This window comes from Megalops cyprinoides, chromosome 10, assembly GCF_013368585.1.
Source record: "Megalops cyprinoides isolate fMegCyp1 chromosome 10, fMegCyp1.pri, whole genome shotgun sequence".
In the NCBI taxonomy this organism is placed as follows: domain Eukaryota; kingdom Metazoa; phylum Chordata; class Actinopteri; order Elopiformes; family Megalopidae; genus Megalops; species Megalops cyprinoides.
Genome location: NC_050592.1, coordinates 18029083 through 18052617, shown reverse-complemented (window position 1 = coordinate 18052617; position 23535 = coordinate 18029083). Strand labels below are relative to the sequence as shown.

At 44.8% G+C, this 23535-nt stretch overlaps 1 protein-coding gene across 4 annotated transcripts in view; it reads left to right on the top strand.

Annotated features, from left to right (window-relative positions):
- The first annotated feature begins 884 nt into the window (after positions 1-884).
- Positions 885-23535, top strand: part of nup153 (nucleoporin 153) — a 23285-nt gene continuing 634 nt past the window's right edge. Inside the window, exons 1-22 of one of the 4 annotated variants that reach the window (XM_036538904.1) lie at positions 885-1011; positions 5077-5275; positions 5516-5794; positions 7597-7730; positions 8089-8220; positions 9808-9924; positions 12709-12753; positions 12840-12893; positions 13974-14120; positions 14829-14881; positions 15897-16023; positions 16465-16605; positions 17294-17392; positions 17890-17971; positions 18121-18237; positions 18642-19271; positions 19581-19784; positions 19890-20762; positions 21238-21594; positions 22223-22492; positions 22849-23032; positions 23258-23535. The exon at positions 23258-23535 is cut by the window's right edge and continues 634 nt beyond it. In XM_036538904.1, the coding sequence (XP_036394797.1) occupies positions 934-1011; positions 5077-5275; positions 5516-5794; positions 7597-7730; positions 8089-8220; positions 9808-9924; positions 12709-12753; positions 12840-12893; positions 13974-14120; positions 14829-14881; positions 15897-16023; positions 16465-16605; positions 17294-17392; positions 17890-17971; positions 18121-18237; positions 18642-19271; positions 19581-19784; positions 19890-20762; positions 21238-21594; positions 22223-22492; positions 22849-23032; positions 23258-23348 (4413 nt within the window). In that variant the 5' untranslated portion in view covers positions 885-933 and the 3' untranslated portion in view covers positions 23349-23535. Of the gene's footprint in view, positions 1012-5073; positions 5276-5515; positions 5795-7596; positions 7731-8088; positions 8221-9807; positions 9925-12708; positions 12754-12839; positions 12894-13973; positions 14121-14828; positions 14882-15896; positions 16024-16464; positions 16606-17293; positions 17393-17889; positions 17972-18120; positions 18238-18641; positions 19272-19580; positions 19785-19889; positions 20763-21237; positions 21595-22222; positions 22493-22848; positions 23033-23257 lie in introns of all 4 variants that reach the window. The other 3 variants (XM_036538905.1, XM_036538903.1, XM_036538906.1) reach the window with 3 other exon arrangements.

Here is a 23535-nt window from a genome sequence, read left to right as displayed (position 1 = left end):
ACATTACCTGACTCGTCATTTTTCACGGTGCTGTGGCTATGGGAAAACATTGGCCAGCAAGAGCATGTGGATGACGTTATCACCTTGACTATTTACTTCCGTTAGTGAATTCTTTCTTTATGCGTTAGTTAGTCTAATCTCTGATTAGAGATTAATTTAGAAAATTTAGCTGCCATGAGCCAATTAATTTTCACTTTTCCCAAACTGACATAAACTGGTAATAACACTTGTATTTATCAGTTCAAAACAATATGAACAATCACGAGCCTTTAGCAGACAATTATATACTTGGCAATGATATTACCTGCATCATATCAAATTTCCTTCACGTCATTTATAGTAATCCCATCTACACCTTGTCAACATTTTACTATAGTGGCAGGAAAAACAGTATGTATTTGGTGGCTCAGTTAGCTAAAATGTAATCTTCTTGCTAAGAGAATGTCTGGTGTGAATCCTGCTATTGTTATGAAATGTTTTAAAATGTAGACGTTGCTTGTTGAATATTAGGTCACAATCGTACATATTCTTGTAAATTCAGTTCAAAGCACTACGTATTGTATTACCGATTTTTTCTTATCAGGAAAACAGCACGTAAATAACTGCTAACTAATTTCAATGACAATCAGCATGCATGATATTTCTATTGGCTTCGATGCCTGCAGGAAAGTTGCGGCAGTATTTACCTCCTGCTTTTGATTGGACCCGGTAATCGCCGTAATTTTTAGTATTGGTAGAACTATTTTTATTATTAATATCCCTTAAAAGCTTTAAATTGAATTAAACTTCAATTCCCATAATCCTTCTCTTGCTTTTTGAACCGCTATACGCAGTGTGTGACGGTATTTTGGTGGGCCGATTGGTTGGAGGACCTACGAGAGAGCTCACCGCCGGCGCCGACTCGAGGCATAGAGCACAGACTAGTAATTAACCATGGCGTCCGCAGGAGGAGGGAAAATTAGAAGCAGGAGATATCACATCGCTTCTAAACCCTACGCCAAAGGCAAACAGGTATGTCGAACGGTAGATTTGAATAAGTTAACGAGGCGGTGTTGAACTATAACCACTTTCGATTCGGATATGTTAGCGCTCCGTGTTGTTTTATATCCGGATGTATTGTGCGGCCTAGGCTAACTCGCCAGCCTCGCTAGGCCTGTGGTCTCCGGCGGCAGGCAGACCACACGGCCTGCACGTTGTGCAACGCGACCACGGTTCCCTAGGCTAGTCCTAGGGCCTCGGCTGCTGAAGGACACTACGGCTACATGTGGCCGTGAAATTGGCTTGTGCGAAAGCTGCTTCACTTCGTGGCTAGTTGTGTACATTTTATACATTTAAACTCTAAATTGGTATCGGGACATTGTTTACATTTTAGCAGGCTAGTTAGCCAGGCTAGATAGCCTGCTAGCGCCTACTGTGAAAAATGTGTTACTTTTTATAAAGGTAGCAGCCGCTGTTAATAGTGCTCCATGTGAATTACCTTTCACTTACGCTTTGTAATTGTGTGAAGTGGGCTGTGTGGACTTGCTAACTAACCAATTTTGATCTTACAGTGGCGCTAACTGCGCAGCTAGTTAGCTAGCTTGCTAAATAGCTATTGTGGGTATAGAAAGAAGTGGTGAACATCCGGCAAGGTGGACAGTTTCCAAGCCCTCACATGGGTACCCGGTACGAAAGCTCCCGGGTTTTCGCGTCGCGGCGTGACGGATAGAGTGAAACTTGAGAAAACCGGTCCGGGCCAATTGACTCGCAGTGTGTGAGCTTACCGGCTACAGGGCTACGTGCCGTTAGCTTCTTAAACGGTTAAGTTTAAACATCGTTATGATTTGGAAGAGATCATGAGAAATCAAACGAAAACAGGCCTTGCACAGGATTTCCTCCTGAATCGAGTTGTTTGGTTAATATTTTCCATAAAGATAGTAACGAACGTCAGCTGTTTTCTTCGATGTAGTTGTATTGCTACATATCTATAGTTAACCAGCAATCTAGTCATATTTACTATCAAACTATATCTAATCTTTTATCTAGCTTAATTGTAGAGGCCGGTGTCGAGGGAGTGTGGCTTGCAGTGTGCTAACAAAGTAGCTATCTACAGTAAAAATCTGTCATTAGCTAACGTGTAGTCAGGCACACATTAAAACGCTTAGAATATCTCGGCTAACGCGTTTTGAAAGAAAATAACGTTAAACATGCAATAAGGGCAGTGCAGTTAAAAACGACTAATTTGCTAACTATCTTTCCGCGGAAATAACTGTATTGTTAGCATTAGCTAGCTAGAGCTTTAAGATCTCTAAGATGTTAGAGCTTTGTAATGTAACTGTGCGCTGTTAATATCTGGCGAGTTATTGCGTATTTTTTTCTGTTATTCGTTGTTTTTTTAAAAAAATCAATTATTTGATCGGATATTTTAGATGACTGTTACCTGGCTGCTTTAGTATTTGCCACGAAATTATCACTACCTAGCTTAACTCTAAAATCGGTCAGTACTCTGGTGTGCTTATTTTGTTTATTTCATGATAGTTCAGCACCTGCCTCCAGGGGTCCTTTAAACCCTGTCGGAGTTCTGTGAAATATGAAGTTAAATTCGAGGCTGGAAGTTGAGGCTTGTGTTAAAGAAATGGTTTTATATGAAATGCGTCTTAGTTTACGTTTTGAATGAATTCCTGGCGTTTGTTGATAAATTCCGAGTCAGCGGTCCTGTGGGCCTGCTGCAATATAAAGAACGATTTTAAAGTAACGTGTAAATTTTGGTTCCTCTACATAAATAACTCAAACATTACTTTGTAATTCAGTGACAACTCTTAGGTGTCAGTTGGCTGCTGACTTTGAGTCTATGTTTCAAAGTATGCCTTTGTGTCCTTGTTATGTCAGTAGTCACTTCAAGCAAGATTTTACATACAAGTCAAAAAACAGTAATTGCAAGGTTCAGTCTTATTCACTGTATGCTGTGCCACAGCTACAGGTGAAGGCAATGTTGGGCAAGTAAGTACAGGAATTGAAAAGGATTGAAATTTAAGGTCATGTGAGGTACTTGGAATTAGGTCAAAGATGAAAATGTTTAGTGTCTCAGTTTACATCAACCCACGTTAATCCTAACAGATCATCCCACTGAGTCTTCCCAAGAAGAAAATTTTGAAAAAATGAAAACTCCAGAACAATATGGTTTAGTTAAAAAATTAGTTAATTGTTGCTTACTTTTATTTTTAATAGCAGACAGACGTATAATTTTCACTGATTCATTCATCATTTTGTTCTGTAGAACACTAGGTTCTCACATGAAGTTTTGTGAAGTCGTCAGCTCTTCTTGATCAACTTGTCTTTTTTTTTTATGAAAATAAAACATTGTCAAACTAAGGAGGTGCAGAAAGTGCTTTAATATAAGGCTGTTGAGTGTTGTGCTTTTATTTTCCAAGACATCCCCACCCTAAAGATACCATTACTGGTACCCCATGTGTCCCTTGTATCTCCAGTTGGCTCAGGGATACCCAGCAAGTCTTCAGGGTTCTGCATGTAGAATCTGCTTTAGATGGGTTGTAATCTTGTAATATGTCCCACTCACACCCAACTACTTGTACAGATTGCCTGTGCAGGTCCCAACAGGAATCTCACTGGGGATCTTTGGCTTGATGTGAACTGGCCTTAAGAGTTGACTGCAGACTGCAGACCAAGCCAGTGGCGTGGCCTCACCTAAACCCCCAATGCTGACTGTGGGGAACAATGAGGATGGCACGCCATCACCTCCCAGCTCTCATTCACAAGAGAAATGCATCGCTCACAAATCCTTGCACTCATTCAAAGTGCATACGGGCGCCCCGAACCGATAGCGTGAGCTATTCAGTCTCTTGTGCTCCCTGCCCCTCTTCACAGGACCATAACTCCAGGGCAGGGGTCAAGTTCACAGTGTGATTTCTGTCTGTGCTATTCATGAAAAAATTAACTTTATTTGGGTTCCTTTTAACTGATGGTACAGCGCTCCACACAATGTTTCTACTACACTGTTTTATACTACTGAGTTGCCCTAAAATTGTCGGTTTTTTCCCTTTTCTCCAAGATAAGTGCAATACGTTTCTAGAAGACACCTCTGTAATTGGGATGTAATTGGTGTCGATTCAGCTCTCATTAGTCTTAACAATTGTTCCTGTTTGTTCTTACTTACTGGACGTTTTTACGTCATACAGGGTAATCCTACCACAAGCCAGTGATTGATATTTGGTGACCCAGTTCTGTGTCCCAGCCATGACTTTGAAAACCCTTTTATGAGAATGCAAGTTATAAGAAGCCTGGTGGCCCTAGTAGAGAGAAAGACAGGGCAGTGGGGGGGGTGTTTTTATTACAAATTCAAAACTGCTCAAGGCTATGTGAAATGGAGGCTAAATAAGTGTTTTCCTCAATCCCTGTGCTAAATGTAAAATGGATAGGGTAGTCTCATAAAGAGCAGTCATATGGATCTGATGAGATGTTTGTAGTGGTGCAAGTTTTGTTGCAAAATAAAGATTGCTGCAGATGTATTCACAGATTTGCCGGTAGTTGTGAAGGGTTTATCAATATTAAGGGCAGTAATGATTAACTGGTTCATGGGTTAATCTTTTCCCCAGTGGTTGGAATGTTTGCAGCTATTTACATTGTATATATTCTGTAGTCATGGGCTGTGCTGCAATTTCAACCATGAAATTTTGATCACAAGATTGTATTTTAGGAGGGATTTGGAAGAGCTTGAAGTCAAAGTTTCAAGCCCCCCTGTGATTTCTTTAATCTGTTTTACTCACTGGCTGTCCAGGTATCTTCCATGTCAAATTTTTTGGTAAACATGACATTAAGTAGAAGTGCTGCATTGCAGCTTATTAAAACAGGAAGGTGTTTGAATGTATGCCTTCAAAATGCTCTCTTTGAAGATGTATGGGCCTTTTAATTGTTGTCCTTTGAAGTAGACTATAATATTTGTGTCATTTCCCTTTCATTGTAGTACGTAGCAACCTTTGAGGAATGTGCTGATGCGAACTCATTTTGGCATTTTAGACGCGTGCCAGAAGATGAAATGTTTGCTGAGGTCTCTCGCATCCTCCTCCCTTCCCTCAGCAGGGCTTAATCAGTCGAGTGACAGACACAGTGAAGAGCATCGTGCCCGCGTGGCTGCAGAGCTACTTTCGGAATGGGGAGCCAGCACAGGCAGAAGGGCCGGGCGAGGAGAACAGCCAGCCGCCCCTCCCCGCTGACGGAGAGGACCCCTCCCCTCTCCCCGATGGACGCGACTCTCCCAAGGCCAGCACAAGCAACGCAGGTGAGCAGCTTTAGGGCTGTGTCTACGTCATGGTATTCTGACCTCCCGTAGCGGAAAGATTTTTACTTGCCTATCCAGAAGTGAAATTTTAAAACGTTTAAGCAGTTGGTGAGTTTATTTGTTTCTTTGGTTTGTTATGGCCAGCGTATGGTAGCTTCACCCATTTTGTTCATGCAGCCTCACTCTCCAGTTGCTAACCTGAAGTGCCGAATGTTAATTTGAGGTGCGTTTTTCTCCCAGAGCCCTCCACCAGTCGAGCAGCTCTGAACCTCCACGATGTACTGGCCAGGCCGCCCTTGAATCGCACCCATTTGCACCTTCCATCGCTGGACACTTCCCCTGCGTTGAGGGGTGGCACGAGCACCCTCTTCAGCCAGCCCTCCACCTCGTCTGCCCCCTACACAGCGGGGGGGCCCTCTGGATTCTCTCTGGTGAAGGAGATCAAGGACTCCAGCTCCCTACACGAAGATGACAACATCTCCACCACGAGCGGGTTCTCCTCACGCGCCTCAGATAAAGGTCAGTGTCACATTGTGGGGTGATTCCACAGGGTGAAGTGAGGTGACGTGGGGTCAAACGAGGTAACACGGGGTAGCACAGGCGAGTTTTCAAATTGGTCACACAAGTCATTAATAGCTTGACTCTAATCTCAAAGTCAGTTTTAACACAGTATATTTAAGTATCCTCTCCTGCACAATATTTTCCCATTGTTTACCAGCACTTTTGGAATATTGGAGGGCAGCACAAACCTAACATTTAAAACATTCTGTTGGAAAATAAATAAATATTCATTCACATGCATTTTTAGCAATGTAAACAAATCTTAATACATTTAAAGACACAAATCTCCCACTCACATTAATTTACATTCTCCCAGATTTATCAAAGTTGGTTATAAATTGTAGTGGTCATGTAAATCCATCTTTTGGAAAAAAAGACATGATGATAATCAAATGTTTTGTTTTTTGTAACTGTTTACAATTTGTCATGATTGATATTCACTAACGGTTGTAATGGACCAGAAGCACCCAGCCGGTTCTCTGTAACTGAGGAATGAATAGAATGGAATTCTCGTAAAATTAATGAGTGTACTTGCGTACACAGACGCCCTGGAGCATCATATGAAAAGACTTATGGGATATTCTTCTAACATGAAGCGTACATGCACGTGCACACAAAGTCTGAAAGTTCCCCTTTCTAGTTCCGGATACCCCTGAGCCTCTAACTTGGCACCATTTTGAGGGGCAAGCGATCAGGGCAAGTGAGCAAAATGCCATTTTGGGATGCATGCAGTGTTTTCTGACAGATTTTTTTGTACATACACTGCTCTCTAAATGTATTCCTACCCCTGACTAAAATAAAAAAGACATGCTATGTCTTTTTTATTTTAACATTTGGGATATTTCTTTCTGCTTAAGAAGTTGGAAAATGTTATACTTTCATCTTGGTAGCATTGCACAGCAAATTCAGTTTGTTAGCAGATAATGAAGACACAAGCGTCAGATTTATTCACACACAGGTAATGGAGAGAGAGATCGCATGCAGTATCATGGTTAAGGTCAGAGAGCTCTCTGAAGACTGCAGGTGAAACCTCCACAAGTTGGAAGATGACTGAAGGAATTGACAAAAATCTGAATCTACCACTGTCTACTGTAGTGTCCATTATTATGAAACATAAGGCTACGGGTACATGGGCAGCAGTGTGACAAGTGGTAAAGAGCAAAGCTTGTAACTGAAAGGTTACTGGTTTGATTCCCTGCTGGGCCACTGCTGTTGTACCCTTGGGCAAGGTACTTAACCCATAATTCCCTCAGTAAATATCCAGCTATATAAGTGGATGAAATTGTAACCTATGTATGTCGCTCTGAATGAGAGTGTCTGCTTATATAATCATTTGTTGTTTTTTCCCTCACTTCTGAATGCTGGAGCTCTTGTTATGCAGTCGATAGAGATGGAGAACAAACTCCAACATATAGATAGAAATTTTGGCCCAAATTCTGGTTCTTTCACCCAAGAAGCTCAAACGTGGCTGAAAAAGCACATTCCAGTGTTATCCAAACAGAAGAAAAATGAGTTTGCATTTTTTTTCTTCCATAGCATATTTGTTCCTTTTTAGTCTTTTTATGGGGATGAATACATTTAGAAAATACTGGGTATTTAGATACATACATATGTACATAGTTGAAGTATTGACAATCACACTTCAGTTTGTTCATATATGATTGTGTGTGAAACTCATGAAGATTGATGGGTGTATGCACAGAATTATAGTGTGTTGCGTGTCAATAAATTTAGATTGAACTTCCTCTTCCTCTCAACAGATGTGACAACCTCTAAGAACGTGCCGTTCATGTGGTCCCCTGAGAATGACCGCTCACACACTGGCCCTCAGCCGGCAGGCTCCTCCCTCAAGAAGCCTGCCTTCAACCTGTCCGTCTTCGGGACATCCTCTGCTGTGAGTACAACTCCTTCCGCCACAAACACCTCTCCTTCCGCGTAGCATCCCCCAGCATTTTCGTAACATGAGATTGAAAGGATTTCATTTTATTTGTGCAGCAGACTACTGATGTCAAGGCCAGCTTACCTTTGCTTACACTGAAGCAATTCAGGTTAATAGCATTCCTTCAAGGTACAACAGCAGCACCTCACTAGACATTTGAACATACAATCCTCCAAGTACAAGTACGATTCTTTGTTTGCTCTGATGCAGTGCTATTAGAGCCAAAGACAGCATTAGCCGGAACATAATACATTGCTTTATTCTGATGTTGTTTAACTTTAACTTTTTTGTGATCTTTATCATTTTTGCCCAGTCTCCATCGAACAGTTTGATGCTAAACTCCAGCAAACTGGGGGATTCCCCGTTTTACCCGGGCAAGACGACGTATGGGGGCAGTGCAGCAGTCAGGAGCAGTGCTCGGGTTCGTGCTGACACACCTTACCAGGTGAGCTTCGACAGCCCCATTCCATTACTCCCTTAAGTGTGGTCTGTCTTTGCAATTTATTCAATTTAGCTGCTGTGACATTGTAAAAAAGTGAATGTATCCTAACACCATGATTAAATCATTTCATAGTAATGTGTATTAATTGGGCCACAGTACTTGAGACTACAAGGATATAGGGTCAAATCCTGGGACACAGCAAAATACTGAAATCCTTTTGTGTTTTTGTAGCCTGCATCACAAGGTTACATTTGTGCAAAGCCATTTAGTTCTCTGATTTGCTAAGTTATAGATGTGTTTACCCTGTGTATTTGAAGCTGGTTTTGACTTATTGTGTGGAATTTTATTTATATTTGGTATGAACAGAATGTCCATTTTTTATTACTGTAGCCTTATGCTAACAGGCAGGTACAGTATGACTAGCTACACAGTGCGTTATGGGAGCTGCCAGCAGACCATAATGATGAAAGTAGAAAAATTTGTCTACCTTCTGTAAAATAATTTTGTACAATGTGTCAGCACTTCAGCAAAAGTAATAAAGTTCAATGGCACGGAATAGCTGACTGTAGGTTTGCTTTGAGGGCTCACTGGCAGATTTAGGTGGAAAAATGGATTTATTTGTGGTTTGGAAGTAAAGTGTCTGTTCGTCACTCATAAGAGAACTAAGGACATGTGCACTGACACCAAAGCCTGATTTTTCTTGTGGAAGGAAATGGAGACTGTCCGCTATGAAACTGGTCTCTTGCTTTTTGGTGCACATACTTAGAAGATTGTAAGGAAAGAACAGTTTTGTAAATGTTTTATTATTGCCTAGGGCAGGGGGTGTCCAGCTCAAGGACACAATGGGGCCTTGGTGTGGAGTGAATCCACCTGCTGTGCAAGGGGGGGGGTTGCTATCCCTGCTGAAGCCTCCCTCAGCTGTCTGAGCCAGCAGAGCCCCCATCCCTCCAAAAACTAGGGTAGCCAACACACAACCCAGGATGCCAACACAGAAACTGTATTCACCAAAGTGTACCATTTCAATGGTGCTTTTGCTGTTAGTGGACTCAGCTTTGCCTCACTAAAGTTTTGGATGAGTTCCATTTTTACCTGGCAGTCCTCAAAGATTGCAAGCATGCAGATTTTATGAAATCTGCTTTTTGAGCAGTGCTTTGCAAATAGACTTGAATCACACTCACACCCTCTCCCTTTGATTCAAATGGGTTTCTGACACAAGTACCAGATGGTGATAGGTTCAAATCCCTGGTGGAACACTGCTTTTATATCCTTCAACTAATTTCTCGCTGTAATAACATGCTGCCACAGAATTAATATATGTGTGTAAGCAAAGTGCCATCTGCAGCGTTTCACTACCGTACAGGTTTTTAAATGCCGGATGTTCCAGACGAAACAACTTCTAGTGTTTATTTTATCTAGGTTTAATTTTTTTTTATGCATGGAAGTCTCCATGGAGAACAGTGTCTGTAAGGTGACAACAGTAATAAAACTGCTACTGATGCCTGGGGGGAAAATGTAACCACTATAAATTGCTTTGTATAAGAGTGTCTGCTAAATGACAGTGTAATGTATGAATCCCTTCCTGTGTCCCAGGCTCCAGTGAGGAGGCAGATCAAGGCCAAGGGAGCGGGCTCTCAGCCGTGTGGGGTGACCAGCCTGACTGCCCGCCGCATCTTGCAGTCCCTGGAGCGAATGTCCAGCCCCCTCGCAGTAAGTCCCCCGCCCTCCACTCACCCACCCCTAACACACCCTGCCCATTCATGCAGGATCTCACATGCACCCAGTGCATCCGTGCTCTGATGGCCTCCTCTCTCCCTGTTCGCCTGAGACTTAAAATACTCAGGTACACAGCTTTGGTGAGCCGAATGCTCTGTGCACACACGGCTTGCGTACTGCCCATTTCGCTTAGCCACATCTCCGCTCGTTTAGCTGACACAGTGGTCTCATGTACAGTGCAAGCAGAGCCTTGAGGCATCTCTTTAGCAGCAGTTTGACCCCTGAAATTACAGATATGTCTCAGTAGTAAAGTCCATGGGATCCTGATCACTATTAAATGTGTCCTGCTGGAGAATATGCTGTTCTGCGTCAATACTTTTGGAGTCAAATTTGGCAGTGTTTAGATGACTGGAAAATGATCAGAGGCTGTTGTCCTTTTCCCATCTAGTGGGACAGCTGCAACTACAATACATTTTCATATTGTATTTCCTTCCTCAACCAGTTGTGCTGTATTTTATTATTTCAGCTAGTTTCAGAAATGGGGATACTGGCTGCATTTCTTTATATCAGTTGGTCTAGCTTTGCAATGCCTGCCTAGCACTGTATCACTGCCTCACCAGCAATTTGTGTCTGTTTCAGTAGTCTGTCTGCAGACCTGTGCAGTAGACAATGCATGTAGTGGTAAAATAACTAATTTAAAGTCCTGAAGGTTGCAGGTTTGATTACCAACAGGGCGGTGCTGTTTAATCTGAATTCCTTCTATAAATAACTTGGGTAAAATGTAAGTGAAAGCTGTATAGTTAGCTCTGGATGCAGCCGTTTGTTGGATGCAGCCATGCAACCAGGCAAATTAATAATATAATAATCATGATAACTAATATGATCCACATAAACCTCAGAAGGTACATCTAAAATGCACATGGGGGATGGATTTTTTTTTTAATTTATTACTTGGCATTGTAGCAGTGATGAAGGCAAAATTATTGGAAGATACCTCACCCTCTACTGCAGTTTTGTGACTAGGCATGGAGAAGAGAGATATTTCCTGTGAATTTTGCATTTTTGAAGCAGCCTGCCCTGTTTTATCCATCATAAAGCATGAGAGAGACACTGGGGGGGGGATCTGAAATGACACTAACTTTGCTTGCTATCTAACTGTTTAATATTTAGCCAGCTTGCTAATAAAGCCGGCACAAATGAAAGAGCTGTTGCCTGTAATAATTCATGTCCAGGCCCTACAGTTTAATGCTCCATAAGGTTGGATTCAGGGAGAAGGACACTGCTTATTGCTTATGGAGTTAAATAGGCTTCAGAGTTGTGTTATGGTGACATGGTGATCTCATATGTCCCTGTGAATGAGTGTGTGTGGCTCTGCTCTGGCTGTTGGCACGGTGTTCAGCAGGAGAGTTGAACAGGCGGCTCACCATGGACTTCCTGTTGTCCCTTGGATCATTTAGAAACAAATACTTTTTCAGTGCAAGCACTTTCTGATGTTCAGAAATGGAAAAGAAATTGTCTTGGGCAGGGTTCATATAAGGTCCTTGAAGTGCTTAAAGGGATCAGATTTGGTGTTTGAAAACTTGAGGACTGGAACTCCAGGAAAGGTTCTTTGAGTAATTGTCCCTCTGATTGAATAGTTGTGTCACTGCATTCTACATGATTTCATTTCTTTTGTCCAGAATGGACTTGACAGTTCACACCAGTGCTTATTGACAGTTTGTGCTGTGTTGTGGTGGGCATGTGAGGTACATTGTGAGGCTCAGTATTGTTGGCACCACATTCACCAAAAAAAAAAATCAGGCTTCCATAAAAATTTCTGAGTAGGCTTGGTGTGCAGTATGTAAACCAATCAGCCATGTGCAATTGTAAAAATGTAAAGCCCCAGCAACTTTCTGGTCTCCTGTGATCTGTCTTTTTTTTTTTTTATACAAACAAGAGCATCCTGGTAAGATGGCAGCAGCAGTTGGAGTACGGGCTGATTCACATCAGACATGCAAACGCCACAAATGCTGTGAACACATCACGTGGTGTCCGTCCTAACACAGCTGAAATACTTCAGCTCTCATCCGCAAACTTTATATCTTTACTTTCAGCCAGTCAACACATCTTTGGCTTTGTGACAGCAATGACATTTTGTTGCTGCTCAGAGTGCCCAGCTGAAAAGTTGCCAATCCGTTGAACACCTTGGCTATATGAATAGCAAAAGGCCAATTACAAGGATCAGGAAGAAGTCATTTTAATTGAATGTCAGTTAAAAGAACGTTGAACATTCGTACTAAGTTTATACGTAGGTGGGTAGTTAGACAAGGGTGGAATGATAATCATTGCTATCTAGTAAGAAAGCCGCTAAGAACAGTATCAATGATCCAATGAACTGGAACTGTCATATCCCATTTGTTTCTTCAAAGAAAAAGCAGGCTTGTAAAAATGCAAAAAATGATTTGATTAGCATTACAGGTAAGATGGAGAGTAGTAGCTGTCAAACATCAGTCACATAGAAATGATTTATTATTACTTTTATTCAGTAATTGGGTAAGAAAGGGTAGGGTACACTTGATGTAGACAAGCCACTTTGTGTTCATTGCATCTGTAGGTGTGCATCACTCCTTAGTTTTGAGAGTCAGTCGCTCCTTGGCAAATACACAGTTCTACTGTAAAATGTGCAAGCACAGGACAATGTCATAAAAATGAGACACTTTTACAGAGTCAGTTGAGTCAGATATTTAGATCCTTTTAGTAAACTTTGACGACAGTTTGACCGCTTTTGCTTCTTCGCAGGATGCTAAAAGAATTCCATCACCCTGTTCCTTGGCTTTGCCGACAGTAAGTAGGACATTTTAGCACAAAGCTGTGTACTTGTCATTTCGTCCTTTTCATTTTCACTTTTGGGTCTCTCTTTTTTTCCGCAGGCGCTGAATAGATCCGATATAGATGTCACACATCTCCAGTCCAAACGGAAAAAGGTGAGTATTTTTAACGCTGTTCCTCATCCTGCTGCCCTGAACACCATCAATAACCAGTGTATATGCAAAACCTTTCCTTGTGTGCCAGGCCCCCCATTTACAAAGCCCTTTGGCTGCGCTGGGTGCAGTTGTCGTTTTGAAGCCTGATGCTTTATCCTCCCGTTTTGAATGCTGGATGGTTCCTCTGGCCCTAAACAGCTGTCCCGCTCTGTATGCTCTTAGCACATTATCAGAATGCTCCTGTTATACAGTCTGTCTCTGTCTGTGTGCGCCCTGAGGAATGGAGCACTATGAAATTGGCTGAAGTGTCGCCCAGGCCAGTAGCGCTCTCAAGTTCAGCTTACAGCTGTCGTGACAGCACCGTAATCCCCCAACAACGGTCCTTTGAGATTTGAGCTCCTATAGCATTTAAGACTTCAGCAGCAGGAGGTTAACTCTTGAGTGGTGTGATGATAGTGGACCTTTTCTTCTGGTGTTTTAAAAGGAAAATGCTTTTATTCACTGTCCTTTTGTTTATGGTGGAAATGTGTTACTTCCATGCACAGTGTCGGCCCTGTCAGTCCCTTTCAGACAGTTTCTGACTCGTAGTGTGTTTGTTCTGTGTATAGGTCCTTTAAAAGGCCTCTCTCTGAGAATGTGTCCATTTACTTTATTCATTTAAAATGTCCAAATAGGGGCCCAAATGCTGCCAGGGCCACAGCCCTATTGTTTTTTTTTTTTTTTTAGCTTCCTCTGTATAGGATTTTTCTCCTGTTTTTTGTAAAACATTTCCTCCTAGATGATTTGACATATTAGTAACTGACATTCAGTATTTTTCTTTGGAGGGCCTGTTAAAAGTATCTCATCACACTTACACCAGTCATAACTGTGCTTGTGCTTGGCCCAGGGCAAATGTTACAACAAAAAGTGTGAAATCAGTTAATTGAACATACTAAGTATACACAAACAAAGTTTGCCTTCCAGTGCTGATTGATGAATACAAGTCCCACCATACGGGTCCATAGAGCTGCTGTTTACTCAGAGCTGTCCTTGGTGTCTGTTAGCAGCTGGTCACTGAGCTGTAACCCTTCTGTCCCGTAGATGGACTCCCAGCTGCCCCCTGTGCAGAAGCTGGTGACTCCAGCCACACCCCAGATGGCGGGGAATCGTTCCATGTCCTTCAGGCCCTGCCTCACACCCTGCAGCAGCCAGAGCCTGACGCAGGACAGGCAGAACAGCAAAGACAGGGTGAGGATGCATCTCCAACAGGCCGCGCTCAACCGGCCAGTTGGCACTGTGATGTGCTGCACTAATATCTACTTGGCTTTCAGCATCACTCAGTTTAAAGGTGTATGCAGACAGGATCATGTCCAAAGGGCTCTATACCATAAGAATTGGGATGAATGCAAACTCTTCATTGTTGGAGGCTTGCAGTTTACCCCTGTATAAAAATCCCAGGGCAGCCATTCTTTTTGCACGTTTCATTGTCCTATTCTTCCCTTATGGGATGTGTTGCATGAATCTTGGAGGAACATTAGAGTTGGATCATGTTGATACCCTCTTGTCACTTTCATATGGCTCAAACAAATGAGATATCGCTCAGTTATGGCCAGTAGGGGGGAGAAATGCATGAATACCTTCTGACCAGACAATCGATCAAGGCTTGAACCTTGTGTACCATTGTTTCATGCTACCCATCAATTCATGCTACCAGATAAACCAACACTTGCGTAGAGCAAAATATCCTCTGTCAGGGTGAGTTAAAACAGTTTTGAGTCAGTATTTTGCAATGTTGTGATGGATCCATGTTGTTATATGAATATTACGTTCCTATACTTTGTTGTAGTAGCACAGTTTGATAATATGGCAAAAGGTCTGCTTATTTCTTCCTTAAATTTTTATTAGCTTCATGAAGTAAGTTTGCGCTTGTCTCTAATCTCTGCTCTCTCTTTGCAGTCAGCAAAACAGTCAACACAGATGGCTGAGGCGCCAGTGCTGCCCCCTCAGAGGTGAGGCCCGGCCATTTAACCGACGTGAATACAAAATGTCCACATAAAAGGGAATTGCATTATATAGCACGAGTATCCAACTGTATTCTGCTCACCTGATGTGGTATCTGTCTGCTAGGCATCAGACAACATATTATAATATGTTATAATATTGAATTTCACAAGATCAAAAAATGACACAATTGTTGTGCCCCTGAGAACATACCGTAAAGCCACATCACCTCATAGCTTGGATTAAAACTTGTTCAAAATGTAATACATTTTTTCCCAACAAATCGTGCCAGTCGAATTTTTACTCGCTTTACTTGTTCTGTTCATTACTCCTCTGTGGCCAGAGACTACAGATTAGCCGTTTTTGGCTAACACTGGCACATTTACAGCAAAATTCATCAATGTGCACTGTCCCCGTGAAAGAAAGTGAGAGAGAAAGAAGTGAATGAAAGTCTTTGTAGCTATTTGAACTGCGCTTACTAACAGCACCACCTTGTGCCACTGCTGTTAGTTGTGATAGGCAGCAGAATGGCGAGCATCTCAGAATGAGATTGAATTACATTTCATGTAAGTTGGTATATGAAGAAAACAAAAAAAGCACACGATCTCGGGGCTACCATCTGTAATGCCAGTGTGACAACTAGTGGACAGTATGGTAACAGCAAGAGCCCCAAGCAGTAACTGAAGGTTTAGTATAATTGAAATACTGTTTAGAATGAACCTCATATAGATCACAGTAAACATGCTCTTGAACAGAGTTAAGCATTCAGGGTTTTCTGTGTGTCTGTTTCTGTGAGAGGGACTGTGAGAGGGAGAGAGAAAATACTATAATGGAAACTGTTACCTAGACAGGTGGCCCCTGTCCACCTCTCCCTCCCCTTTACTGTGTGATTCTTGAGTGTTTCTGCACATTGTCCATGCTGCTATGGGTTTGGTCTGTATGAATAGTTAGGTGGGTACTGATAGAAAGGTCAACAACTCTATGACACGAATGATAATATTGCTGCTTGGCTCTCTCCTCCAGTACTAGCAGTCTCTACCCTCTGTCCAGTACCCCTGCAGCCAATGGCATGGACTCTCGGGGCTCTGGTGGGAAGATGAAGAGGGAGAGGAGCATCCGAGCATCCACCAAACCTGCCCCAGAGGACGAGGTGTGTGTGCGTGTGTGTGTCTGTGTGTGCGTGTGTGTGTCTGTGTGTGTGTGTGTGTGTGTGTCTGTGACTCTCGCACTTGGTCCAGCCTGTTTGACTTGCTCTCTTCTGTGCATCACTTGGAAAGTAAAGTTATTGCAACTTGGGTGATGACATTATTCATTGCCCAAGATGATGGGAGAGTGAGGCATCCTAAAAATCCTGTCATTTCAGGCACTCACTGATACAGACCAATCATAATGTTGTGTTGTGGGTGGGTTTTTGGAATGGTTCCCATCAGTCAGTGATTGACGGCACATGGATCCAGACCTCGCTGTGAGGTTCATGAAGCCTCGCTTTCTCATAATTTGAAATAGGGATAAAACAATACACCAAATCTAGATGTTCAAGTAGACGAGTGTACTGGACATGTTGACCTATAGTCAGTGCGTTGTGTTGCAGGTTGTGGAGGCCCCAGATCTGCCCCCGATCTCCCTCCCAATCAGTACCTTCTCCCTGCCGACCTTCAACTTCTCCTCCCCGCCTCAAGCCACTGCTGCAACATCATCGCCTGCAGCTTCCAGCACCCCCATCACTAACAAGGTAAGCGCCATTCTCACAGGACACAAGCAGAGCCTGCTTTTAAGGAGTGAAGGGAGAGTCCACCCTCTGCCATGAGTGGAGTGCCCATATATCAGTCAAGAGACTTTGCTTTCCTTCACTTTGGTTTTAGTAAAGCATCATGTTTCAAGTTAGTGAGTGAGTGTTGGCACAATTGCTCAACCCAGTTAACGCTCCCATTACAACTTTTAAGGCCTTGAGATAACCAGCATATGCAGATCTCAGAATTGTGACCACTCGTATGATTTGTTCAGCTTAGAGGGTAAAAGGAAGCTAGTCCAACTTGAGTGTGAGGGTACATCACAGCTCCATTAAACCAGTGTTTCTCAAACCAGGTCCTAGGAACTCAGTTATGTATGGTGGTTTTTCTTCTAGCTGGCTTCTCCATTAAATTGAGTTGATTAAGCAGTTTACTGAAATCTGTTTGTAGAATCTTGACGAGATGGATTGAAGCATCTCCCGTTCCTCTCCAGCTACCATGGGTTACTGACCTGTTAGGTCATCAGCAGCAGATGCTTCATAGCATATGCATGTTAAGTACACCATGTAAACTTTGGTATCAGTTAAAGTCAGCCAGAGTGGAATCTGCCTTACACCACCTTAGAAAAACATTGGACTGAAGACTGTACCCATAATTCTAGCGCATTTAGCAGAGTCTTTGTCTTTACAGGCCCCACCCGCTGCTTCCAGCCCACCATGCGTCCCCTTCACGTTCTCCTCTCCCATTGTCAAAGCCACAGAACCCAGCGTGCTACCTCTGTCCCCCTCTGTAAGTGTCCCTCAGGAGCCGTCATGGAGAGTCTTAGCTGGATGCCTCAGGATGTTTCACGTGATTTCTGAAGCAGCTTCTCTTCGCTGACCAACCTCTAGTGTGGACCTTGAAAATGATCTCTTTTTATAACTAGGCACATTTGCATTGAGACCTATTAATTGAGTGATTGAGTTAACTTCAAAGTTAACTTCAAATTCTTGATGATAAATATATGGTTGTTTGATTCCATCTTTTCAAAAACTGCTCAACTGTATTTAGTAGGGAGAAATAAATGTTACTTACAACTTATTTGAAGTGTTGAGAAAAATAATGTCTTATGTATATTGATGTTCATTTACAAGAAAATGAGAACCGATCATCTGGAATGCTGTGCACAAAGTGTATTGTTTTAAGGCATACTTAGCTGGGTGAGAATATACAGATACTGTTTCTCCCTTCAGTGTTAATACTCAACTGCTGTTTTAAATGAGGTGTCCATTTTCTACTTCCTTCAGTCCGGATTCACCTTCAGTGCTCCTGTTGCAAAAGCTGGTCTCTCAGACCTCGGTGGGAAGGCCACCTCCTTGGTGACACCAGGTAAGCATTGATCATGAACATTGTGGGGTCACAGTAACCCAACCCTAACCAGTGTCCTTATGGAACCCCACAATAATTTGTATCCCTAGCCGAACCAGTATTTATGGAAATGTTCCATAAGTTTTTTTTCCCCCATCATGTTTTTGTAGTGAAATCATCTGCTGCATCTGCATCTCCAGCCAAAAAAAGCGAGGAGTTTGAAGGCCCCTTTCAGCCTGCAAAGACCTTGAAACAGGGCAGTGTGCTGGACATCCTCAAGGGACCAGGTGAGACTGGGAGGTGCTGCCCTTAAGGCTGTCACTGCCCTTTTTAAATGTGTGGGGGAAGATTCCCTGAGGGTGAACTGTGTTTCCAGCTTTTGTGTGGCCTTTTCCTGTGTGCTACCACCCCTGTCTCCTGAGTTAAGTGCTGTGCTTATTCTCTCAGACAGAAATGTCTTAAAGAGCTTCAACTGCCAGGACTAACCTGACCCTGACAATATAAAAACCAGTGTTCCAAGTCCAACTTGGGGTTGTTTCTGGAGAATTCCTTTTGAAATATCAATGGTCTAGAAATTTGTCAGGTTGTAAACCAGTTAGTTTAATAAACCCACCCACCTGAACCCAGTACGAGATATGATTCGATCTGTTGTAACCCTTTTCTCCCACCTCTCTCCCCTACCCGCCTCTAGGGTTCTCATCTTCTTCCACAGGGAGTGCGTCACTTCCTGATAAGGTTGTGCCCTCGTCCCAGGGGTCATCCTCAGATCCTGGCTCGGCCCCCAGCGCCGGCTTCGGGGACAAGTTCAAGCCTGTGGCCGGGTCGTGGAGCTGCGAGACCTGCCTGCTGAGCAACAGCCCGTCGCTCACCAAGTGCGCCGCCTGCAACGCGGAGCAGCCCAGCGCAGGCTCCGCCCCCTCCGAATCAGACAGTAAACCCACCCCTGCCCCGTCCGCTCAGGCGGGGGCTCCCCCGGTGGGGCTGGGGACTCTCTTCGCCCCCGCCGCGGGGAGCTGGGAGTGTGACACATGCCTGGTTCAGAACAAGCCCGACGTGGTCAAATGCGTGGCCTGTGAAACTCGTAAGACTGGGACTGGAGTTAAACCCGCTCTGACTGCGCCTGCCTTTGGCGAGACTCAGGCAGCAGCCGCCTCCAGCAGTAGCAGCGGTGGCGGCACCACTACGAACACACCGTCGTCGGGCTTATTCGGCTTCGGTGACAAGTTTAAGAAGCCAGAAGGGACGTGGGAGTGTGACACTTGCATGTTGGAGAACAAGCCCCAGGATTCTAAGTGTGTGTCCTGTCAAAGCACAAAGCCAGGTATTCACAAAATGCACCCCTCTATTCGTGCAGCTTTCAAAAGGGACTTCCTCAGGTGGTTTCTGTCTTGTATTGTTGCTCAGGTAGTGGTGGGTGGTATGTTTTTCTTGCCATATAGTTTTACACATGTGTGCCATAGTTTTTTTTTTTTTCCTCCTTGGATTGCCTTGTTTTCTTTTTTTGCTAGGACATTTGTGCTCCTAACTAAAACTTGTAGCTACAGGCTAGCTCAGTTGCAAATTTTAGGTTCCATAGAAAACTTTCTGTTTGCCTTTACACCATTGGTTTACACTTGTTCATGTGTTCCAGGAGCATCAGCACCATCTGCGGCACCCTCCTCTACAGAGGCTGCCCCCGCCCCAGCCGGAGGAACTCTGCTGGGTTTTGGGGACAAGTTCAAGAAGGCAGAGGGAGCCTGGGACTGTGATGTGTGCTGTGTGCAGAACGGGGCTGATGCCCTGAAATGCGTGGCCTGCCAGAGCGATAAGCCTGGAGCCAAGGTGGAGCCGAAAGGTACGAGTACCGCGGCCAGATCACTGCAGGGCTGCATGCACGCGTTTACATGAAGGCAGTCATAGCGATGTGTTCACTGACCTTTACCTCTGTCCTTACAATCAGGTTTTGGCTCATCCACTACCTCCACGGGTTCCGCCTCTGCCTCCACCTTCACATTCGGCATTCAGTCCTCCTCCAGCACAGACCTCACCCCCAGCAGCTCCGAGGGATTCAAGTTTGGGGATCAGGGGGGATTCAAATTCGGCAACACCTCAGTGGGAGGCTTTGGTGGGGGATTCAAATTCAACACGAGCTTCGCAGCCGGTGAGGAGAACGAGAAGAAGAGCGAGTCGTCGAGCGGAGGGTTCAAGTTCGGAAGCGGAGGGGGAATCGTGTTCGGCTCAGGCAGCAGCAGCGAGAGCACTGACAAATCTCTCAGTAAGCCCACTGAGGCAGCGGCCACCGCCGCACCGCCCAAACCCGACGAGGCCACCACCACGGCGCCCACGCTGGGAGGGTCAGGGTTCGTGTTCTCGGCCCCCAAGGATAAGCCAGAAACAGAGACAGCCCCCGCCTCTTTCACCCCTGCGACAACAGCAGCCACGCCCTTCTCTTTCGGGAAACCCTTGGAGACGAAGCCCCCTGCTAGCCAGCCGCAGGGGGGCTTCACATTCGGGAAATCTCTGGAGAAGGAGCCGGCAGAGTCAACCCCTGCCCTCCCCTCGGTTGCCCCTGCCCCCGCCCCCGCCCCCACCCCATCCTTCAGTTTCGGCAAACCAGAGGAGAAGCAGGAGACTGCCCCCGCTCCCTCCACCTTCCTGTTCAGTGGGGCGAAGGAAGGAGCCAACCCAGCTCCTGCCTCTGGGTTCTCTTTCAGCAAGCCTGACCCGCCCAAAGAGGATCCCAAACCTGTGTTTTCTTTTGGGAAGCCCCCAGAAAAAACTGATGCAGCCGAGACCCCTAAGCCAACTTTCAGCTTTGGGGGGACCGCAACAGGTGAGGATGGTTTTTTCTTGTACTTTTAGTGATAACTAAAAATTTAGTGATAAATTTATTTATTTTTATTTATACAGCAAGTAGTCACATTGAGTTTTAGAATCTATTTTTCAAAGGAGTCCTGGCAAAAAAGCAGCAGATATAGAGTTGCACATAAAGCTTACAAAGGCACAGGACAATGAACAGCAGTTAAACACTAAAAAACAGCACAAAAGTGCAAGGATTTACGTTTGGATCCTGTTTTAACAAAGATGAAAAGAGAGCAATTAATAAAATTTGTGCACATCCTTCACATCCTTCATGTTCATGTCAAATTCATCTAATATGAAGTTGATCCAGTTTTCCTTCCTTCAGCACATTCTGTGATGATGGAGCACTGTAGCTAAAAGCCAGCTACTTAGACCGTAGCTCCTACTGCTTTGTATGCAGAAGTGCTGCTCAGCCTGTAATGCCGCTTTCGTGTTTTTTGGAACAGATGCAACTGCCGCTAAGCCAGCTTTTGGGTTCATGGCGGGATCTACCTCCTCCTCCTCCTCCTCGGCCCCTGCTCCCAGCCTGTTCGGGGCCAGCAGCAGCGGCGGCTCGGCCCCCGCCCCCGCCCCAGCTCCCAACAGCACCTTCGTGTTTGGACAGGGTGCTTCCAGCGAGGCGACCCCGACCAAAACGTTCGTGTTCGGACAGCAGCAGGACAGCAAGCCCCAGCCGGCGGCCCCGCAGAACACGGCCGCTGCCCCTTCCACAGCCCAGCCCTTCCTGTTCGGCACAGGGACCAACGCGTCCGTGCCCTCCTTCAATTTCAGCGCTGCAGCGCCCTCTACAGCCAGCTCCACAGGTGGTTGTCTTTTTTTTTTTTCTCAAATCATTTCTTTCCAGTCATAATATAATGCCTCCTTTGTGTATCCAACCATTATACATCTTTTCAGCTGCTTCAGTATCGCATACGCACAAAATACACATCACATTTTCCAAAAAAGTTTCTTGTACATTACTGTGTCAGGCTGGCAGAGTTCTGTAGTGGTTAGGGAAATGGTTAAAATAGTATAGTAAAGCTACATGGGCCCCAACAATAGATGCAGCTATCAGCATCTCTCCGATTTTAACCGATCATGATTTTCTTTGGATAGCAATATTAAGTTAGTATGAGTTAGTGATTGACATCATATTGTTGGTCCATGTGGTACATGAAGTCTTGCTTTCCGGTCACTTGAACTTGATCTTGTGACTAGAATTTTGCAAGGCCATTGTATCTTTTGAATGAGATCTTTAGCCTGAAATCTAGCTCTTATCTAGAATGAAGAAATTATGTGTAAAAGTATATAGCTATACAGGTGACCCTGAATAAAAGGCATCAGCTAAGCAAAAAAAAATGTAAGAAGTTAAAATGGTCAAAAACAAGCAAGATATTATGAGATCAGGCCATGTTATGAGGATTGACCCTGGCTTCTTGACCTCCCCCTCAGCGTCCGCTTCCAGCGCCGCGCCGTTCATGTTCGGCTCAGCCAGCGCCTCCTCCGCAGCCCCCGTGTTTGGGGCGGGCGCGGCCTCCGGCTTCGGGCAGAGCTCCAGCCAGCCCAGCGCCCCTGCCTTCGGCTCGGGCGCTCCCTCCCTGTTCTCCACCCCCGCCTCCCAGCCTCCCGCCTTCGGGGTGCAGCCCGGCGCCGGGTTCGGCCAGCAGGCCAACGCCACCCCCTCTTTCGCCTCTGCGGCCGCCTCCTCATCCTCCACTCCAGGTGAGTGCTGAGGAACTGTGGGATGGTACACAGCTACCGACCTCTTGTATGAGCAACATGAAAAACAGCTGCTGCTTCTGCATTTTCTCAAAATCAATCAATGTTATTGTGGCTCTTTTCCTGTGCCAGGGAAAGAGGGAGTGAATCTGTCATTTGCTCAGTGTAAATATAACTTGCATGCTTAGAAAAATGTTGCCGTTTTGACATGTGCAATATTTGCATGTTTGGGATTGAAAAAATCTCAAAAGGCTAGCATGAAGCCTTTGACTAATGCGCTAAGAGATTGGAAGATTCACAGTCAGGAGATGCTCCACACCTTACTGCACATGCAAACACTTCTCCTACTCATCTGACAGGGGGAGGGTTCCATTTTGGGGATACCAGTGCGTTCGGAGCCTCGAGCAGCGGCACCGGTGTGTTCACGTTTGGGGCTGCTGCTGGGGCCTCCGCCGCCCCCTCCCCTACACCCGCCGGCCAAGCACAGCCCACGGCTCCCGGCGGGGGCTTCAACTTCTGCCAGCCCCCAGCCTTCAACATTGGGTAAGACTCGCCTCAACTGCTTCCTGAAGTGCCTTCACCTTCCATAGGAGGTGCTGCATTTCAGTATCTGGCGTCCACGGTGGCCAGAACCGATCTGCGCAGCACTTTGTGTCAGATTCAGATATACATTGAGGCAGCAGGTTAAGTTACCGCTGAAAATGGGACACAACAGTAAAAGGAAAATTCTGTTAACCTCTCCTGCCTCTCCTTCTCCATCCTCCCCAGGTCGACGAAGAGTTCCTTCACAGCGTCCACCCCAGGACAGCACTCCATCACAGGCCGCAAGATCAAGACTGCGGTCCGCCGCCGGAAATGAGGCTCTGGCAGAAACGACAGCCACGCAAAACCAACATCTTACATCCAGTACTGAAGCGATTCGTTTATGGGGAACCATACAATTAATGCACATTTAAAAAAGACACACATTAAAAATAAGCAACCTTGCTGGCCTCTGATAGAGACCTCCTCTGTGTTGTGGGGGGTGGGCACTGTGACAGCCCCAC